Source organism: Sparus aurata, chromosome 6, assembly GCF_900880675.1.
Source record: "Sparus aurata chromosome 6, fSpaAur1.1, whole genome shotgun sequence".
NCBI lineage: Eukaryota > Metazoa > Chordata > Actinopteri > Spariformes > Sparidae > Sparus > Sparus aurata.
In genome coordinates this window covers 15,358,491-15,377,635 of record NC_044192.1, presented here as the reverse complement: position 1 = coordinate 15,377,635, position 19,145 = coordinate 15,358,491, and the positions used below count along the sequence as shown (strand labels likewise).

The following is a 19,145-nucleotide window of genomic DNA, read 5'->3' as shown; positions in this document are numbered from 1 at the left end:
GAACACTGATCACACTGATAGACAAACCAGAGACGTTCAGAGAAAAGGAGAAAGAGAGCAAAGGAAAATAAAGATGAGAGGAGCTACTGAGAAAGACAAAAGAAAATTCATCAAAGCTACGCATTTCTTTTTTTGTTGAAACTGTATTCTTCTCATTCCTGAGGTGATCTGAATGTCTGCCAGCCTTTACTGTCCACTAGATCAAGAAATAATCCAGGTACAAGCTACACTGCAGCTGCTCTTATTTATGGGAATGCTCATCAATGATGTTGGGATTATTTTTCGATGATATTCTACTCTATGATACTTTTTAAAGAATACTTTCTTTTAGAAGAATGTGAAGCTTTTCAATAATGTGTACGTCAGCATTCACAAATGCTCCTGAAGTTTCCACTTCTTCCCCCCACCCTTCTCCCTCATCATCATCGCTCCTCTCTCTCTCTCTCTCCCTCTCTTCTACTCTCTCGCTCTGAAAAACACATGCCCGTACCACTGAAACCAAGCTCTTCCAGAGATTTGGACTATTTCAGAGCACTCCCCACCCCCGACTCTGTGAAGAGATTTCCACAGATGCTGCCACATTCTACTGCTTTCCTCTACTTTCCTCTCAATTTCTGACTCATCCGCCCTGATCATGTGGTCGATATCTGAAATCTGTCCCTTCCTCTTTCAAAATACATCTCTTCTCGCCGCTGTGTCTCATCAAAAGGTGATAGCAAGAGAAGGATTGTCTCTTTCCACGGTTCTCATTTCGTCTTTTTTTTTTAACTCGAACTCACACTTTGGCGTCAACTGCTGCTAATTCAAACAGTGAGGACTTTGTGCGAGACGCTCATTGACTTAGGCAAACATAAATTGGGCCGAGCTGTTGACCGATGTGCCCCAAGCCAGACAGAGGGGTGTCCTTCAGTCTGAATCATCAGGTACACAGAGGTGGCCACACACATTAAAGGCTCAATCGCACATGCACACCGATAATATGATGAAACTGGAGTGTAACTTTTTGCCCCTAAAACTCTGAAAATCAACGCATCTCAAATGATTCTGGTGCATTGTAACAGTTGAAAAACAGCTTCTTTTTTTTTCAAAGTACAGCACTGCTTTTTATGCTGAAGAACGTTAAAATCACAATATTTAAGACAATATTTAATATTCTCAGGTACAGGCTATTAAAAATGTGGAGGAAGGATTTTAACATTTTGTGCCAGCCACTCAAAACACACAGCAAAACCCTTGTTGCTTACAAACATAATTAACTGATTTACTTTTAAGTTCACGACTCTCACTGCGATATCAATAAACCACAGTTTGTTTAGTGGATACGGTTTATTTAGCCAAGCTGGAAAACCACAAGACTGCTAGTTCCCAGCCTGTTTCATGCTCCATCAACAAACATTGAAGTCCATATGACAAGACTGCAGACTTTATTGCCGCTAATCAAGGGGTGTTGGCTGATTTAGACATGTTGTAATTTGGTGGTGTAAGAAACCAAAAGGTCATCAGGAGCGATTTTAAATGCAAAATGAGTCAAAGTGGAGCGGATATGTGTGGCGATAAGTTTCATCAGTCCTTAAAACAAGAATATCCATGCATGGTTCATTCCCCTGAGCCAAAGAGCTCCATTGTTGCACAAAAGCTATCACGACACATCAGTGAGCCACACTGTTGCACGGGGTGACATGTTCCTTCATTAAGATGAACAAGATCACCGTGCTTGCTCGAGTCAATCTCGCATTCATCATCCTGCTGCTGTAAGAACCCACCAGAGCACCAAATACACAGCTGAAGATAATCCCAAACTAGAGCCTACCTTGTGTCGTTTATATTACAAAATACGTTCAGACAGACAGACATTTAAACACCTGCCAACTTAGAGTGGGAGTTCCTGCTACATATAGATGTGTCTGAGGCAACATTCTGCCATGATGACACACACACAGACTCACAAGGGGACCAGCTGTTTGATTTGATGCCTTTCTGTGAAAGTCAAGCGCTGCACATGACAAGTACTTTAATGTAATGTAACCATAATGTTGACATTAAATGGGGTTAGGGTTAGGGTTAGGATTAGGCCACTCAAGATAACAAGCAAAAAATACAAATCTGACTTTAAAAAATACAGTACAAAATATAGGAGACAGACACAACTGGATGAAATTTAGGAGAGACCTGAACAACGTCAGCAGTGTAGGCAGTAAATTCTGGCTATCCTCATTTGGCCTTGTAGTAGAAACCAGGCTAATGGAAGTAATGTTATTGTGGCTATAGGTAGTCTGACAGCGTGCTCTCTCTCACATCCAGTGACGTCACAGCTTTTGTTATTTCAGTGGCGATTTCCCACGTGGCCTCAGTTAACGCTTTCCATACTGTGTGCACCTCCCTCTCTCTCTCTGTCTCTCTCTCTCTGTTGCTCTCTCTCTCCTCCATCCATCTCCTTCCCACTTTCAGTGGCGTCCCACCCTCTCCTCCTCTTTCAGATGTCCCCTCCTTCACTCCTGCATTCCATCTTTCCCACCCACCTTACCTCTCGCTCGCTCCCTCTTTTTCTATTTTTCTGCTACTCCCCTCACTGTCTGCCCCCCCATTCCTCTTTTCTTTTTTCCCATACTCTCTGATTATCTTTCCAGACAGACTTCATTCCTAAACAGCTTCAGACCTATATCCACATACTCTTCCCATCATTTTCTGCCTCTTTAAACGCAGTGTGTGAACTGTAGGTTGCACGGCGGATTTGAACTTCCCGCAGCTGTAATTTGTCACCACATCGTAAAAATTCACAGAAAAATCTTGAGGGTGCAATTTATTGGAAGACTATCGATGTTGATTAAAAGAAAACATTGAAACATTTGGGAAAGTTGTTTTAAAAAAAAAAAAGTTGAATGATGGTTTCTCCTGTCCTTGGCTCCTGAACTCTGGGGCTCGGGGGCTTTCATGACACACATTTGATACCTCAAGTGCCGGTGTTTATTTTTTCATCCTCTAGAAAGCATCGGGGACTCCGTCACCCTTAACCCCTCACCCTGTTGGAGGGGGACACGTCTGTCAGCTCAGCGCAGAGAAGCTTTGAAGAAGTAATCATAATCCAGCCACAGGCCGCTGCAGTCCATCTCTTTTCCAGACATAATTGAAGCTTGCAGGTCTGAAACAAAGCAAAGTCTTGTCTTGACTCACTGACAGCGAGCGTTAATACTTAAACCATCCGTGCGCTCTCACTGACATGAAGATGAGAAGCACAAAGTATTGAAACCTTGCATGGACACAGGGTGTCATTTCCTCTTCAAAGACGTCCCCTCAAAGGCATTTGTTGGCTGAAAGAGATCACACACACACGCAGCTCCACACACACCTCACAGTAACTCCGTATGCATGCCTATTTCAAAACTTGACACATTTTTACCTTCCACTGGCTGATGTAGCCAGACTGCTAGTTGCAACCAGTAGCGAGAAAATAAGAAACTCCAGCTGATTTTAGGTCTCCAGCCTATGAATAGATAATTGGTGGTTAACTGATCCAGAGTCTTTGATCCGTGGATTGCGCGGGGTTTGTGGGCACGCCACATGATCACAAAGAAAAAACAATTACAATGCGCTTGGATCCTTCACTATACATAGTCAGACATGTGCTTTTTGTGCAGAAGATGTCTGAATCTACGCAAAATTACATGTTGTTCAATTTCCATGTAAGCTGGTAGAGGAGGAATTACATGTAAAACAAATGTTTGAGGGCCAATTACGCAGAGCAAACACACTTACATGGTTTTTATAAGAAAATGAGAAGTAAAAGACCAAAATTAAATATGAGTCAGCTTCATTTTTGACCACATTTGACTCACAGAGTTCAACTAGTGTATTCAAGTCAAACTGTTTTTGGCAAAAAAAAATCTTTTACACCGCTGGTGCCGTTGGTCTGCTTGCAAGTTTCAGTGATTTGCACGTCTGCAGGTGTTTGCAACAACGTACTAACTCACTGATTAGTCATTACTCCACTTGACCCTGGAATCAATAAACGACCCTCACAAACAAACTAACATGCAGTATGATTCCCCGACCCGCTTGAAAAACCACAGCTCTCCTTAGACAGCCGAGAGGTAGAGAATAGCGCTAATGCTGCACGCTCAGGATGCGCCAGCTGCTCCCGTTTCAAATAAAGTGTGAAGGGTTTAAAGGTCAAAGATCACAGGTCACAACCTGCAGAAGGGTGAGCACCCTGCATAACTGATGCAACCAAACTGTCTCCTTGCCTTTTATAATAGCTAGAGCTGTAGCCACGGAGTACAAGTGGCATCTCGGTGAGCACTCAGTTAGCTGCTGTGATTTATAACCTCAGCTACATGTGACAGGGTTAGGGCGGGGACAAGAGTGTCATTCCTGCACAAACTATGGGCTCAGTCCAGAGGTCTGATGGGAAGATCAAGGCTGTTTGGTTTGGCCATGTGTTGCTTTTATGAACAGGAGCGGGCCTGGAGATTAGCATATTAATGATATTATAGAAAAGGATGAAGCTGCTGCTGCCGTCGTTGCAGCTTAGATTTTGAGAGTTGTTTTAGCAACAGATAGCGCTAATTTACTCAACTTTGACCCCGATAACTTACTGTATCAGCTACTTGGGGGCTAACAGAATCATGAATAAAACATAGACATATAGCGTGCGAACCTGTTTGCAAACATATGCTATGTGCTATGTACACATCCAGCAGTTAAAGAGAAACAGTTGTCTGGTCACGAATTGATGTTCTGGATTCACTCTCCTATTTAGCTCTGTTTCTAATTTTCAACAAACTTCTGAGGGAAATATAAACACTTCTCGGCCGTTATATGCTCTACACAGGACGTTCACCAGTTTGTCGCTAACTGTGTCTGTTTGCCATTTGGTGCTGATCAGGTGGGGATCTATGGGTTTTTTCACTTCACTGAGATTGTAAAGACGGCTGCCCTTTGAAGGCGAAATATGATATTTGCTTGATAATACACATAGCACATATGTTTTATTGTGGTCATACTATATTTCTAAATGTGTTTCACCAAAGGGTAACTCCGACAATTTTCCACATTTAACTGTGTTTACAGTTTTTGGGGAAGTAAAACTGCATAAATTAAGGAAGCAGCCTTTAATGGGGCTCCAGTGATGTCACTCAGTGGCTCAGTTGCATTTTGGGTAATGTAGGTTCCAGGTTTTAAACAGGAAAAAGAATGAATTGACTTGAAAAAAAGCCAATTTCTTTGGTTCTGACCAGTGGACTGTTCACCCACAGTGCAATTTAGCCACTAAGTGACATCAGTGAAGGCAGTTTATCAGATTACATGCATCTTAAATACTAATTTATCCCAGTCTGTTCATTGTAGAAAGTCCTGCAACGTCAAGCCCACTTGTGCGTCGCAGCTATGCAGTGGAGCCTGCAGGTCTACAGCTGTTGTCCTTTAACGTGCACACAGTAGTATTTGAAATGAGCTGCAAAACTGACAATTTAACCAAATAAAGCCCTTCTAATAAAGATCCCTCCCTCTAATTTTGGAGAAGTACCAGCAAAACATTGGTGCTCACTGGATTAATAAACACACCCAACAATAACAATCTGAATGTAACCTACTTCGGAGCTCCTTTGACTCTGGTGACTGGATTATACCGTTTCCTGCAGTGAGAAAATTGCACTCAGCTATTTCTATCTTTATGTTTTTTCGTCCCATTTTTAAAACCTATTCTCTCCCTCACATTAAACCGCCACTGAATGCGAGAATTGTTTTGAGGTCGCAGCCACAAGGAGTAGACTCAAATGTGGCTGTTGGAATCATTTGTCTGATCGAAAACCAGTGAGTGAACATGTGAGCGAGCTGCAGGAGGTTTGAGGAACTCTGTGTTCTGACAGGCACATCCGATCCGACACCAGAGTCATAACAGAATACGGCTGCGGTTGGTGACGTGTGAAATGCAGACACACAGGCAGCATCTCCTCAGAAATAGTTTCATAGCTCAGAGTGGTTCTGAAAACTGGCAATTCTAGCCCCATTCTGTCTACATCGGGGACAGGAATATGACAAATCAGCTCTCCCCCCAACATTACTCCAGCTGTAAAGATCCGGTTAGCACTGTGTGGATGTCTGCATGCTGCAGGCCTTCAACCTCAGCCACGGTCATCCTTTTCTTTTCCCACAGTCCTCTCAGGAATGTCCCTGTACCCAACATTAGATCAAATGTCTCCCTGAACTCCAGCCTGAGCTTTAATGCACACACATTAGTGTTATTACATCCAGGAGAGTGACGACACAGCGGACACACCAGATGAGACACCTGGCTTCATCTACATCTTCTCTGTGCTTCTTCAGCTTTCAAGCCAATGGAAAAAAAAAGGTGGGAGGGAAAAAAGCCAATGCTCTGTTTTAGTTTAATGGTTTTGGCTCTTGGAGAACGCAGGTGTTGTGCAGCTCACAGGTGTGAAAACAATCATGTATAAACTAGTGCTGCAAAACGTATTATTCAATATGTTTAGCCTCCAAAACAACTCATTCTGAGCTGCAGCTGATGTTTATCTTCATTATCAAAATAATTCATCTAACCAATTAATTATTCAGCCATTAAACGTCCAAGATGTCAAGTTCACCAGAGCACAAATTGACTTTACTGTGCTTGTTTTTGTTTTTTTTTCCAAAAAAAAGTCCAAAAATTAAAAGATATTTTATCCTTTTTCACACATGACAAAAAATATAATACTGTCACATTTGAGAAGGTCAAACCTGACTTTTTTTTTTTGTATTACATGTGTATTTATGTATTACATGTCATTAAAGTTATTAATCTCACATAGCCACAAACATATTGATCACCTTCATCTCTAAGCATCCTTCAAACAGATGTGGTCAAAGGTGTAATTTGTGGGATATGGAAAGACATGTGGAGCCAGAATATTTTCACATTTTACTCTGTGAACTGAAGATTTAATTCGACTGAATCAGAGGTGACTGTGGAAAGACAAACCAATTAAACTTGTCTTAGCTCGGTAAAAAAGAGAAATTTGAATTTTTGTGTTAACAAAAATAGAAGTAAGAGTGTTTCCTGTCTTGACATTTTATGAGTTTATATTGTTCATTTAAAACACTAACATTTGGCAAAAAATCTCCCAGCTGAAACTACAGGGGATACATCACCTCTTGCAGGTACAAAGTGGTATTACGAAGCAGGATGCGCTTGGGCTAGCTGGTAACTTCACTGGCTATCTTTTTTTCCTTTAGGATGTTTTGGGGTCTTTTTTTTTTTTTGCCCAAATTTATCCCAAACATTATGTTTCTTGGTGTTTTTATTGTACTTTATTGTATTTCCACATCCTGAGAACGCTGTCTAATGTGCATTATAATCTAAAGTGAATCTCAACAAAAAAAAAAAAAGATATTTTAATTGCCAGAATCTGCTAACTTTCCTAAATTGTTGGATCATTGAATGAAAAATTAGTCATATTACATTAATTTTATATTATTATTATGCTAAAAGCTACATAAACATTTTAACATTACAATGATTGTGTCTGTCTGGATTAGATGAGTTTAAAGTTGCTTTATTTTACTTTAGGATGTTTATGGGTCTTTATTTTTCCCCAGTTTTATCCCAAATATAATGTCTCTTGGCGTTTTTATTGTATTTTATTATATGCTCACCTCCTGAGAACACTGTCTGATGATCATATAATCTCAAGTGAATAATATTCAATCAGTGAACTTTTTTTTTTTTTAAATGTGAAGTGGTCCTTGTAGCAGGCTGTTCAACACGCACAGGTCCCATAACACACAATGAAGAAGCTCCTTCCATCAGCGTAACGAAGTGATCCTGACATCGCTATGCTTTCGATGAACGAGGAGGGGGTGAGAAAGTGGGAGGGCACCAAAGTTGGGGGGAAAAGTTTTTTGGTTTTTTTTCGGTTTTTTTTGGTTCAGTAGCAGCACGTGTGGAAAGGAGTGGTCTGGGACTCGAATAATAAAAACCTGGGAGACAGAATGGGAGGGAAGCAGGGCTCAGATTACAGCCTGACGGGGGGCAAGGGGCCGGGCTGATATTTGGGAATATACGAAGATTCATTGAAGGCAACGGGGACATAAAACTACAGCGTCTGGCCTGAAGCGGTCGGTGCTGAGTTTCTGCTGCAGGTCCGGGTCCTGCCGCTGGATTTCCCCCATCGGGTTTTTTGTTTTTTTTTTCCTCGGGACGGGTGAATTTCGAATGGTTCGGCTTTTGTAACCGGGGACACACACACACACCAAATACTGAAGAGAAGCCTCCGCTCCCTTCGCACCCTTGTTTCTCCCCTGTGGGCCCTGCATGTCTAATATTTAGACATGTTCAGCTCTATGGATTCCAGGACTGTACTGCTACTTGTAGCAACCCAAGTCTGTCTATTAGCCGTTGTGAGATGTCAGGAGGACGACCGTAAGTGTTTGGGTTTTTTTTATTTCTCTCAAAGAGCTGTGAAGAAAAAGTTGTCATAAGGTGCATAAAGAGAGCAGGTGTCCAAAAAAAACAAGTTTCTCTATCCATCGTCTCAACTTCTGGTTCTTGGAGAGGTTTGGTTATCCCCCTCGCAACTTTTACGCACAGAAAGTTTCCCGATTGTTTGGAGACTCACTTTAAAAGTTGTCTAAGTGATGCTAGCTGCGGACCTTCTGTCTACAGAGAGTGCTGATCGAAAAGTATGTATAAGGTGTGATAAAAGTGAACATATCACAGTTGCGGAGGTGCGTAAAAGTGATGCAATGATGGAGAGAGGTGGCACATTTACGCAGAATAAACGCGCAAAGAGCAGGAGCTGATTTTTTTTTTTTTCTTCTTGCTTTGGTGAAGACATCATTTAAGTTTTTCGCATTCATTCATTCATTCGTGGATTGGAAAGTGAAAATCAGACTGTAAGATTCAGATTTTGATCCCCTGCCCTGGAGCTCTACCTCCCCCTTCTTTCCTAAATAAAGCTGCCGGACACCTGTGGGTGCTTTAGCGGCCTTGACAGGCTCTCCTTTAAACTGCAGATTCACTTAATACGGGGGGGGTGAGGGGGGGAAGGAGGGGATGGGCAAGAAGTGAAAGGTGGTCAGGCTCAAGGGCCTTTGGTGAAAAGTGTTCACATTCCATTGCTGTCAGAGGGCATCCAGGCGAATCCTGGCTTGTTGAGGCGGAAAGGTGCGCTGATAACCCAAATTTCCATAAAATCGTAATCACATAGCTCCTACAGTCGTCTCCATACCTGCAGACTCTCTACTGTCTCCGCGGTTTTTTTGGGGGGGGGATTGTTCATCATCGGTATTGATTTTAGTATCCACAAGAGAGTGAAGGTATGCCAGCAGATTGGGGCCAGAAATAATGTTCCATATGATTTCAGGCTTTCCATCTGCTTAGAAGATTACCCATACGCAGTGACAGTCAGCCCAGAAAGTGACAGAGCCAAGGTGCAAGAGAGAGGTGATTGGAAAAATATAAGACAGGGGAATTTTTATTGCGAGCCCTAGAGCCTTTCTCAGTATGCAGTAGGTCAAGCTTTTTCAAGCTTTTAAAGCCAAGAAAAGGTGTATTTCACAGATGAAAGTGAAAAAAAGGGCGGAAATACTCACACCGAAAGCAATTGGAAGTCTCAGGTTACCCTTTCAGAGAAATAGGCCCCTTGGATATAATGTGAGACCTTCTTTTCTGCAGCATTTTTCTGGGAGACACCAAAGTGGCGAAGAGGTCTTGAGTGTGACCCCGGCACAGCAGGCTCAGTGGCCCTCAGAGGGGACAGGGGTCACTTCTTTAACTCTCAATATTGCAGCCACTGAGTGTTCATGTAGGCGAGGAGGTCACAAAGCCTATCAGACAGATATAGAAGAGAGCTCAAAGTTACTGAATACACTGAGAGCAGAGTTGACTTGACTGTCCTCCACCTGGCTTCACTTTTGTTCATTTTACTCCCCGGTACGGCTGCCAACATACGGGAGAGGAGACGTGCAAATTATCCTCCGTGGCGAAAAGCCAGCCTTCTATCAGCTCTCCGGGTCTACAGAGGAGCCCCTTGTCTCCCAAACATATCTGGGGAATCTTACATATCTGAGTCAATGAAAAGGACAGGTGCATTCCTTTGATAGAGCGTCCAGGCCCGTGAAACTAAATGTCAAAAACCGCAAAGGTATGTGCCTGAAAGCTGACCATTTTCTTTTCTCTGATGTGTTTGAATTGGCATCTGACACAGCTATGGCTTCCAGATGGGGTTTAAAAATGCGCCCCGTGTTTATACAAGGCAATACTTTGTGAATTGCCCACTCTGTGCCTTTCCAGAAAGACCTCATTCATAGCCACTGAGGTCCGCTAGGTTGCCTAGACTTGAGCAGCGCTCAAAGGTAAATATAGCTACTGTACTTGCACCTTCCCCTCTCACACTCTCAGCAGCCCGTACCCCCGAGGCCTTTCTTTCTTCTGGTGGGTCGACCACTTTCACCCCTCGGTCCAGGTTCACTGGCTCCAATCAGAGCATTTCTTTGAGCAACTGTTTGGCCTGCTGTTGACTTTTTTCAGTGAGCTGCCAGACTGAAAAAAAAAAAATATATATATATACAAAACAGGAATATGGTTAATTACTGAGTTCATTGTTGCATTTCTTTGAGTGGTGTGATTTAGACCAAGTACAGTACCTGTATTGAAACATGCCCCTCCTCCATCACGTTCGGCACTCATGCACCCTGTGGTCAGAACAAAATCCAAACATTTTTCATTTACTGAATGCAGAGTCTGTCCCCCCCCCCCCCACCCCCCACCCCCCACCCCCCTTGCAGTAAATCAGGGAGTCACCCACAATGTAAACTCGCCCTATATTTAACTTGTGGAGGAATTTAGGTGCAGGGTCTCCAGCTCCTGTGAAGTTATTGGAGGTTTCCTGCAGGTGTTGCTCAGCTGCACTGTGATTCTGTTGTGTTACACTGCCATCCTGTGGCTACCTGATGAGTTGCAATGGTTTTGCATTTGGACTCTTTGGATATTGATTAATGGAAGGATGGCACTAAATATTTGCTGCTTTTTAGGATTATTTTGGGGACAGAGAGAGAGAGAAAGTAGGAGAAGACGGGGGGGGGGGGGGGGGGGGGACGTGCAGCAAAGGTGTAACAGCAAGATTCAAATCTGGAAAGTTGTGCTTTATTTGGAGTTAGTCGAGTAATCTGTTAGCCAGTCGACAAAAAGTTAATCAGCTAGAATTTTGGTGATCAATTACTGGTTTCAGTGACTTTTCAAACAAAAATACCAAAGATTTGCATCTGAAATGTGAACATTGTTGCTTTTTCTTACTGAATGTGTGGTTACTGAATATCACTTACTTGGGCTGTGGGATATTATAACACGTTTTTCCCTTTTTTCTGGCATTTTATAGGCACATCTACTAGTCAGCTATTCAAGAAAATAATGGGAGGAATGATCATTAGTGAAAGTTATTATTGTTAGGTATAACTTGTGGTGTTTCTCATTCACTATAAAAGGTGGATGGCCACAGTTTGAGTCCAATCTGTTGCCATCTGCCCTGGTGAACAACACAGTTCACCCACTGAAAGAAATATCAAACTCAAATGATTTTGGGGTTATTTTTGCATGTAGATTTAAGAATTTCAACATCTTTTTATGGTATTATTAATACTTTGGATTACCTGTTAGTGCACTGCACATGTGTTTCCCACTTGGACAAGTCTGCTTGATATCTCATTAAATACAAACGTTGTTGTGTATGAGTGAACATGTTGTCATACCTGATGCATAATCTCCTTTTTTCCCTCTCACCATCTACCTGGCCGGGCCTTACTATGACCTCACACACAGAGGAAGATGTTTTTAGCTGTATGCAAGACGGACAGCGCTATAGCGACAAGGACGTCTGGAAGCCAGAGCCTTGTCGCATCTGTGTGTGTGACACTGGAACCGTCCTGTGTGATGAAATTGTCTGCGAGGAGCTAAAAGACTGCCCCAAACCTGAAATCCCATTTGGAGAGTGTTGCCCCATCTGCGCAGCTGACCCATCTCCGCCCATTGGTCGTAATTTATTTATCTCACACCTCTCATAAATAAATTACTCTTCACAAGATCATGTTGTTTGGTTTGGGGAGAAAAATGACCCAGGGACAGTTTGGTATGAATCAAAGGTTGGACAGTTTAACCTCTAAAAATCTGGTCAGCCTTTGATTTCAATACAGCGTTTTCTCCCCAAAGCAAACAAATGATGAAATAAAACGACAGCAGTGATGCTTCTGAGCAGATTTCAGTGAAATGCTACCTCAACGTCGTTTTTCCATCGCTGGCTCACCTTGGCCCCATCTTGTTTGAATACTCTCTCCTTCCCAGAGTATCATGAAAACATGTGGGAGTCATTAAGGAAATACCTCAGTCGAGCAGACACGGCCTCGCATTTCTACTCTATATCCTCTCTGTGGATTTCTGCAGATCTGATGGCAAGAAAAACTGTGACACTCTCCGCTGAGACTTCTTGAAGGAGCTATTCACCGTATTTAAATACGGCCTCCTGATAGACGAGGAGCTCCGTTGGCCAGCTTTGGAAATGTAAACAAAGTCAGTTGAGGAGCATGAGTGAAATCAGAAGTGTCACTGTTTGCAGTGCATGCTTGTGGATTCAAATACTTTATCAAATGCTTTTCTTTCATTTAAGGCTAAATGAAGTGCTTAGTAAGATATATGCAACATGTACAGCACCACTTTAAGTTAGTAACTATCCATAAATAGGGCTGGATGTCGAACATATATACATTTTTATACTGATTTTACACGATGTGTCCGGTAATGAAAGTTGGAATTGAAGATTTATAATCTTGTGGACTTATTTTTGGATCAGATAGTTTCTGATTTCAATCCACATTTTTCAAATTTCAGTCTATTTCACTGAGGCAAAGGATTTGGAAATAAGGTTTGTAGAAAAACATTGTTGTTTTTCCTCAAAGTAAGGAGTCAAGATGGAGGTTTTGTATTGTAACTAGAAAGATCAGGTGAAACCTCATCGATACTCAGCCCTGCCAAAAAATATGCAGACTCACAAACTGACGACATGTTACTTACTGATGCTCATTATAACGCTATGAACTACAAAAATGCCATAAACACAAGATTTGATGATTTGATTAACCCTGGGCAAGCTATTCCATTGCTTTTGCTTTTTACCTGCAGCCGCTTTGCTTCTGCTTTAAGATGGTGATTCAACCAACACTTTTTTCCATCCTGATGGGCTCTTCGGGTACCACAAACGTGATTTGGTGGTGGTCTTCAGAGTAGTGCAAATTAGGACGGTGCAATTAGCCATCAGCACTTATAGACTCTCTGTCAGGGGAAATACTGTGCTACCTTCATGGATTGTTTATTCACTCGCTAACTGTGGTCTGTTTCTCCCCTCGAACCTGCTTGACCACATAACAGGAGCACCTGGAGCTAAGGTGAGACACCAGAGGATGTTAAGATGCTCTGCTGCTGTGCGTGTCTGTGTGTCGATGTGTCTGTGTGTGATCATATGTGTGTGTGAATGAAGCTCGTCGGCATCTACAATTAAACCTGTCTCCATTGCAGACTGATATCAATGCGGCCTGTAGTTAATGGATTTAGACTTTGATATGAAAGAGCTTCGCCAGACGGAAGATTGTTATTTCCTTCTCGACACCGGGTGCCATATTAACGTGTCTAATGATACTTTAGCGGACATTCTGCTGCCAACCAGTTTCCTCAAAATTGCAAATTTTATCATCAGATGTGCTTCACAGATCCTGCCTCTTACAGGCGAACAAAGAATAACTGAACAATGATTTGAAATCTGAAATCTTTTTGTGGTTTTTAATACTAATCGGTGTTTTTTATGTTGTATCTTTTCAACATCAGGGTCAGAAAGGTGAACCAGGAGACATCACTGATGTAAGTCGACACCACACAGCAGTCACAGAATACAACTAACCAGCCTTTTCATTTAAAAATGATCATTTTTTAGATGGAAATTATAAATTATCAAGATCTCCTTCATCCTGACACAAAATGCTTACAAGTCGCTATTGGTAGCCTGTAGTGGAGGAAGTATTTAGATTCGTATTAAATGTACTTGAAATATAAAAAGGAAAAGCACAAATTACATCAAAATTAAGAGAAAAAATGTATTACATATCATACCAGAAGTAGCATTTCTCTGTTTACATCATATTTTACGGACTCAACATACTCCCTGAGTGTAAAATCTAACAAAAGCTGTGAAATTAACATCATGGAGAAGAAAGTGTCAAGTAGCAGAAAATAGAAAATACACAAGGAAAGTAGGAGAATTTCAATTACTTGAGTAAATGTACTTAGTTACATTCCACCACTGTTGGTAGCATTCAATGCCTGGTTGTGGGTTTAAGAATAGTTTTAATTTATGTGAGAAAGAAGTAGCATAACCAATACTTTAAGAAAGACAGCAGTGACTCAGAGGAGGAGGAGGCAGGTCTGTTAGCCCGCTCATCAGTAAGACAGCCGAGCACAATAAGGCCTCCAAACGAACCTCCATAAAGATTCTTATAGGCCAGTGAAGAAGAAGAAGAGGGAGAGAGCAAACTCCCCACTGCTGCTGCTGCTGCTGCTGCAGAGCTGCACCTGGAAATGCTTTACAACTCTGAGGGAATACGAGTTCATGGCAGGAAATAAGAAGGCATTGTTTATTGTATGTTTCTTATAATGCTGCGCCCAAAGAGATTAGCAATTAACAAGCCTGCTCCGATGGGAGAACAGTAGTGGTCCCCCCCCCCCCAAAGTGCAGGGAGACTTAAACCTCACCCGTGTAAATACATCTGGTCGATGTAAGCTCCAGTGTTTAGTTTGTGTCCTTCATATGCGACACTTACATATAAGAGATGATATCTTGACTGTTTTCCTTCCTTTACTTGCACAGGTTGTAGGACCAAGAGGACCAGCTGGCCCAATGGTACGCACACATTTCAATCATTTCTGCTGCTGGAAAGCTTTTACAATCTTTATGTATGAATTGAAGATAGAAAGAGATAAGACGAGCTAAGAAAAGTTAAGAAAAGTTAAAATAAGATAAGATAAGATAAGATAAGACAAACTGTTGATCCCCAGCAGGGATAATGACAGAAAAATGGTACAGATGAATATAAATAGTAAGAGAGAAAGTAATAAAAGTATATATAACTTTAGGAAATAAAAAATACAAAACAGAAACCATACAAGAGCATTTAGAGACATTTCAGTTGCTAGCCACAGTGACAGGAAATGGAAACTGATCTGACATAACAGCAGCAGAGTTTCAAAAGCTCCAGCTGTTTCTCCTGAGGAAACACCTGAAGTCACTGACTCCCTCTCTCTCTCCCGCTCACCAGGGCCCACCAGGAGAGCAAGGAGCCCGCGGATCAAGAGGAGACAAAGGAGAGAAGGTCAGTTAAAGATTTAAAGAAGAAAATAATCGCCTCTCTTGGCATTTTCACGTCAAATAAACACTATATCAACACGCTGCTGCTCCTTTAAGAAGTACAGTATGTCCTATTGAGTCTGATAGCTTCAGGTCTTCGGGAGGTTGAGGTGGGTGGATCTGCTCTGGCTTGCAGGTTTCGCAGAATGGTGGCCTTTCATTGAGCAGCTCAGTCTAGCTAGTCATGTGTCGTTTCCATTAAGTGGTGCGGTCCGGGTTGTTTAACAGATGTGGGACTGTCAGAGGCTCGTAATGTAAACCTCCGAGGCCTCAGTCAGCCGGTGTGGGGAGATCTCGCCCCGCTGTGGTCGCCTGTCTTTGATCATCGCATTAATGTAACAACAGTTGGATGTGAAGTCGGCTTCTGGCGAGGAGTTTATGTCGTGTAGTTGTCTTTTTTATGCAGATTGAAGCACAAGGCTGATTTTGGCGAGCAAGAGGCTGAGCAGCCTTTTAGGTGTTCAGCACATTCTTTGGCTCAGGATCCCCTCGCAGGGTAATTTGTCACTACATGCACAGAGGTATGCCAGGTAGTCTGATTTGCTCTGATAAATCATCAGTGGGGGTTTACAACCACGAGGGAAAAGCAAATGCACTTTGTTTTGAATTGTGTAATAAGTAATAGAGCCCTTTTTCTAACCTTTTTAAACCTTTAAATGTCCAGTTTGGCTCAAAAAAGACAAACTTCCATCCTGATGGATGGCTGTTTGCAGATCAGGTTTAGTCATGTTCCCTCATGTAGACTTTCATCGCAGTTTGGAGAAGGTTCAAGTGAGCATTAGGCTTCTGTCAACAGTATCTGACACATGTAGTCCAGTGGTGCATCGCCTGCCAGCAGCTGTGTAATGATTTATCCAAAGTACAACTGAGCTCTGATATTGGCTCAAAGGCCTGGAATTAATCAATAGTGCCTTGTTACTAGTATTATTTAACACTTTCCTGCGCTTGTACACTGTAAAATTTACCATTGACTTCACTGGTTTCCTCGATTTTTTAAGAAAATGCACAGGTTTTACAGTGAGTATGATTAATAAGTCTGTGCTTTATGTGTGTTTTTGTGGTTTATGTGGGGCTTGTTGTCTTTCTCGTTAATATGAAATAGGATTTAAGTTAACATGAGGACTTCTAGTCAAGTATATCCGATTTACAATAAGATAAATGGTGTTCTTAGTTGTCAAAAACCGCATTGCAGATAACATATATATACATTTGAGCTTCATATTTAAGTAAAGTGAATTGTGAAAGAATAATCAATAGGTTGATCAACAGAAGATCAATTGATGGCTATTTACAGTCATATAATGAGTAAAAATCTCCTCAGATCTGAATATTTGGTGATTTTATGTTGTTTTCTTAATATCTTTTGGTTTTTGACAGTTGTCCAGACAAAAGAAGACATAATATCAACTTGGGCTTTGGCTTTTTTCTTTACTTTTATTCTTTTCCTACATTTTATGGACATAATGATAAAATTTAATAAAAAAAAATTTAGCTCATAAAACTTAAATTTGAAAGTCTACTTCACTTTGGAATTCTGAGGCAATTGGTTTTCTGACTGTTTTTGAAAGTAAGTAAGTTTTAAAGTTTACAGTGGTAAATTTGGCATCAGACTGATCATTTGAAGTTAGGTCGTATTAATCAAATTGACCCAGCTTTGGGTATAATTTAATGTTATCTATCCATTTCAGGGAAGCCCTGGTCCCCGTGGCAGAGATGGTGAGCCTGGTACCCCCGGAAACCCCGGCCCCCCTGGACCTCCAGGACCTAATGGACCCCCTGGCCTTGGTGGAGTAAGTATCCCATGACAAGTAGGGAGTTAGCATTCACTGCAGACACAGGGGCCGACAGGTTGAACACTGATGCAAGACCGAGAATGGCTTCACTTCGACTGGGTGAAATAAGCACAGAGAGAAAGAATCTGAGAGCACAAAAGATGTGGGAAATCGCCGGGCGTTGGGTGGAGGCAGAAAGACAACAGGGAGTGGATGCAGAGAGAGAGAGAGAATAGATCGAATGCCTCTCATTCTTTGCAGGAGAAAAGGAGGGAGGAGGTGGACTGAGGGGAGGGGAGGTGGAAGGGCAGGAGGTAGTACGAGTAAGGGGGAGACAAGGAGACTCTTTGTGAAGGCGAGAGAGATGAAAAGTGTTCACATGGCCTCCGTCTGCATCAGGACTCACATAATGAGCTCTGCCGCTGACAATCTATAAAAAGCTGATCATCTCCCCTCCGCCAAAGTGACACGGGATCCTCCGAAACTTTGCAGTGACAATCAGTGACAGCACATCTGGCCTCCGAGATTTATAACTTTACATCGTGAACCATCAGCCAAATGATTTCTTCTATTCAATTTGAAGCATTTCTTCTTGTAAATTTTTTTGGCGGCCTTTCAACATGCCTTTAGTGACTTCCAACCAGATGCCTGAGACGCCTTCTCTTTTCCATTCAGCAGATCACAAAACTCGTGGTTCAGAACGTATAGCTTTGAAGAAGAAGAAAGAAAACACTCCCCAAGTTCTATATCCAAGCAGGGTCAGATAATAGAAAAAGGCTGAAGTGGCTGTAAAATGGCAGATAATTTGCATTTGAGCACCGCGAGTCCAGCAAAATGGCTCATTTGACTATCATAATTTGAGCCATTCGGTCCAAAAAAATTGGAAAAAAAGTCTTGAAGAGCAGCACAATTTAATGATTTTATCTCTCTTCAAGTTAGCCGGGCACCAAAACAGACAAAAGTTAACCGTCTCGGTCGGCGGAAGTCTCTATTGTGCAGGAGCCGGGAAGTCGAGCCATTTTGGCTTCATGTGCCACTTCACAGGCATGAATGGGGCTCCGTCTCCAACACTGGGTCCTGGTTTTAATTTAACGTCTTTGCAGCTAACTGAGCGATCTAGCTAACGGCAGCTACAGTTAGCAGCAGTTAGCTGCAAGTAAATCTATGTGTCCATCAGGGAACTCTGTAAAAGCAAACGCCTGTCTCGTCCATGTTTTCACTGACACACTGAGATTTAGGATTTAGGAACAGGATTTAAACATCTTAAAATGTTAGATATAGATGTCATAAATGTATTTAAAGGGCATCTGAAGAACATTTGTGCATCTTGATGAAAACCTTAATGCTGCCTCTTCTTCTGCCTTTTCCAGAACTTTGCTGCTCAGATGGCTGGTGGATTCGATGAGAAGGCTGGCGGAGCACAGATGGGCGTGATGCAAGGACCAATGGTGAGCGAGCGATGATGAGACCTGCTGCCACTTATTATTTTTAACAATCAGATGGTTATGAATCTGCTTCGACGCTACGCTCTCGGAGGGATCGAGAGCAAGGAGAAATGATTAGACAGACTGTCTGAAGGAGAAGGCCTCTTCAAATTGTATTTGAACAGAACTCTGAACCCCTTCCGGTTCCTGTGCTGTTTTTTTAGTGCCTCATTCTTCACTTCTTACCCCGCTGGAGGGGCACGAACAACCAGAGAAGCATCACATGGTTATCAATTATGAAAACTACAAGATGGACACATTAGCAACCGTCATTGTTCTTCACCAGGAGAGGAGATACCCATGCAGGATTTAAATTCATCACAAATGGGAGGAAACAAGGAAGATGACCAACTCAAGACCTGTGATTTTGTAGCATCAGCTATGTTTTTTCCACATTTTCTACATTCCAATCCAATTCCAATACTGAATTCGGATATCTGCTGATACGTTTGAGACTA

General features: G+C 42.1%; 1 protein-coding gene across 2 annotated transcripts in view; it reads left to right on the top strand.

Moving 5' to 3' along the window:
- The first annotated feature begins 8,064 nt into the window (after positions 1–8,064).
- Positions 8,065–19,145, top strand: part of col2a1b (collagen, type II, alpha 1b) — a 51,225-nt gene continuing 40,144 nt past the window's right edge. The window contains exons 1-8 of one of the 2 annotated variants that reach the window (XM_030418631.1): positions 8,065–8,410; positions 11,807–12,016; positions 13,406–13,422; positions 13,859–13,891; positions 14,895–14,927; positions 15,343–15,396; positions 17,120–17,221; positions 18,574–18,651. In XM_030418631.1, the coding sequence (XP_030274491.1) occupies positions 8,320–8,410; positions 11,807–12,016; positions 13,406–13,422; positions 13,859–13,891; positions 14,895–14,927; positions 15,343–15,396; positions 17,120–17,221; positions 18,574–18,651 (618 nt within the window). In that variant the 5' untranslated portion in view covers positions 8,065–8,319. The remainder of the gene's footprint in view (positions 8,411–11,806; positions 12,017–13,405; positions 13,423–13,858; positions 13,892–14,894; positions 14,928–15,342; positions 15,397–17,119; positions 17,222–18,573; positions 18,652–19,145) is intronic. The other variant, XM_030418632.1, reaches the window with a different exon arrangement.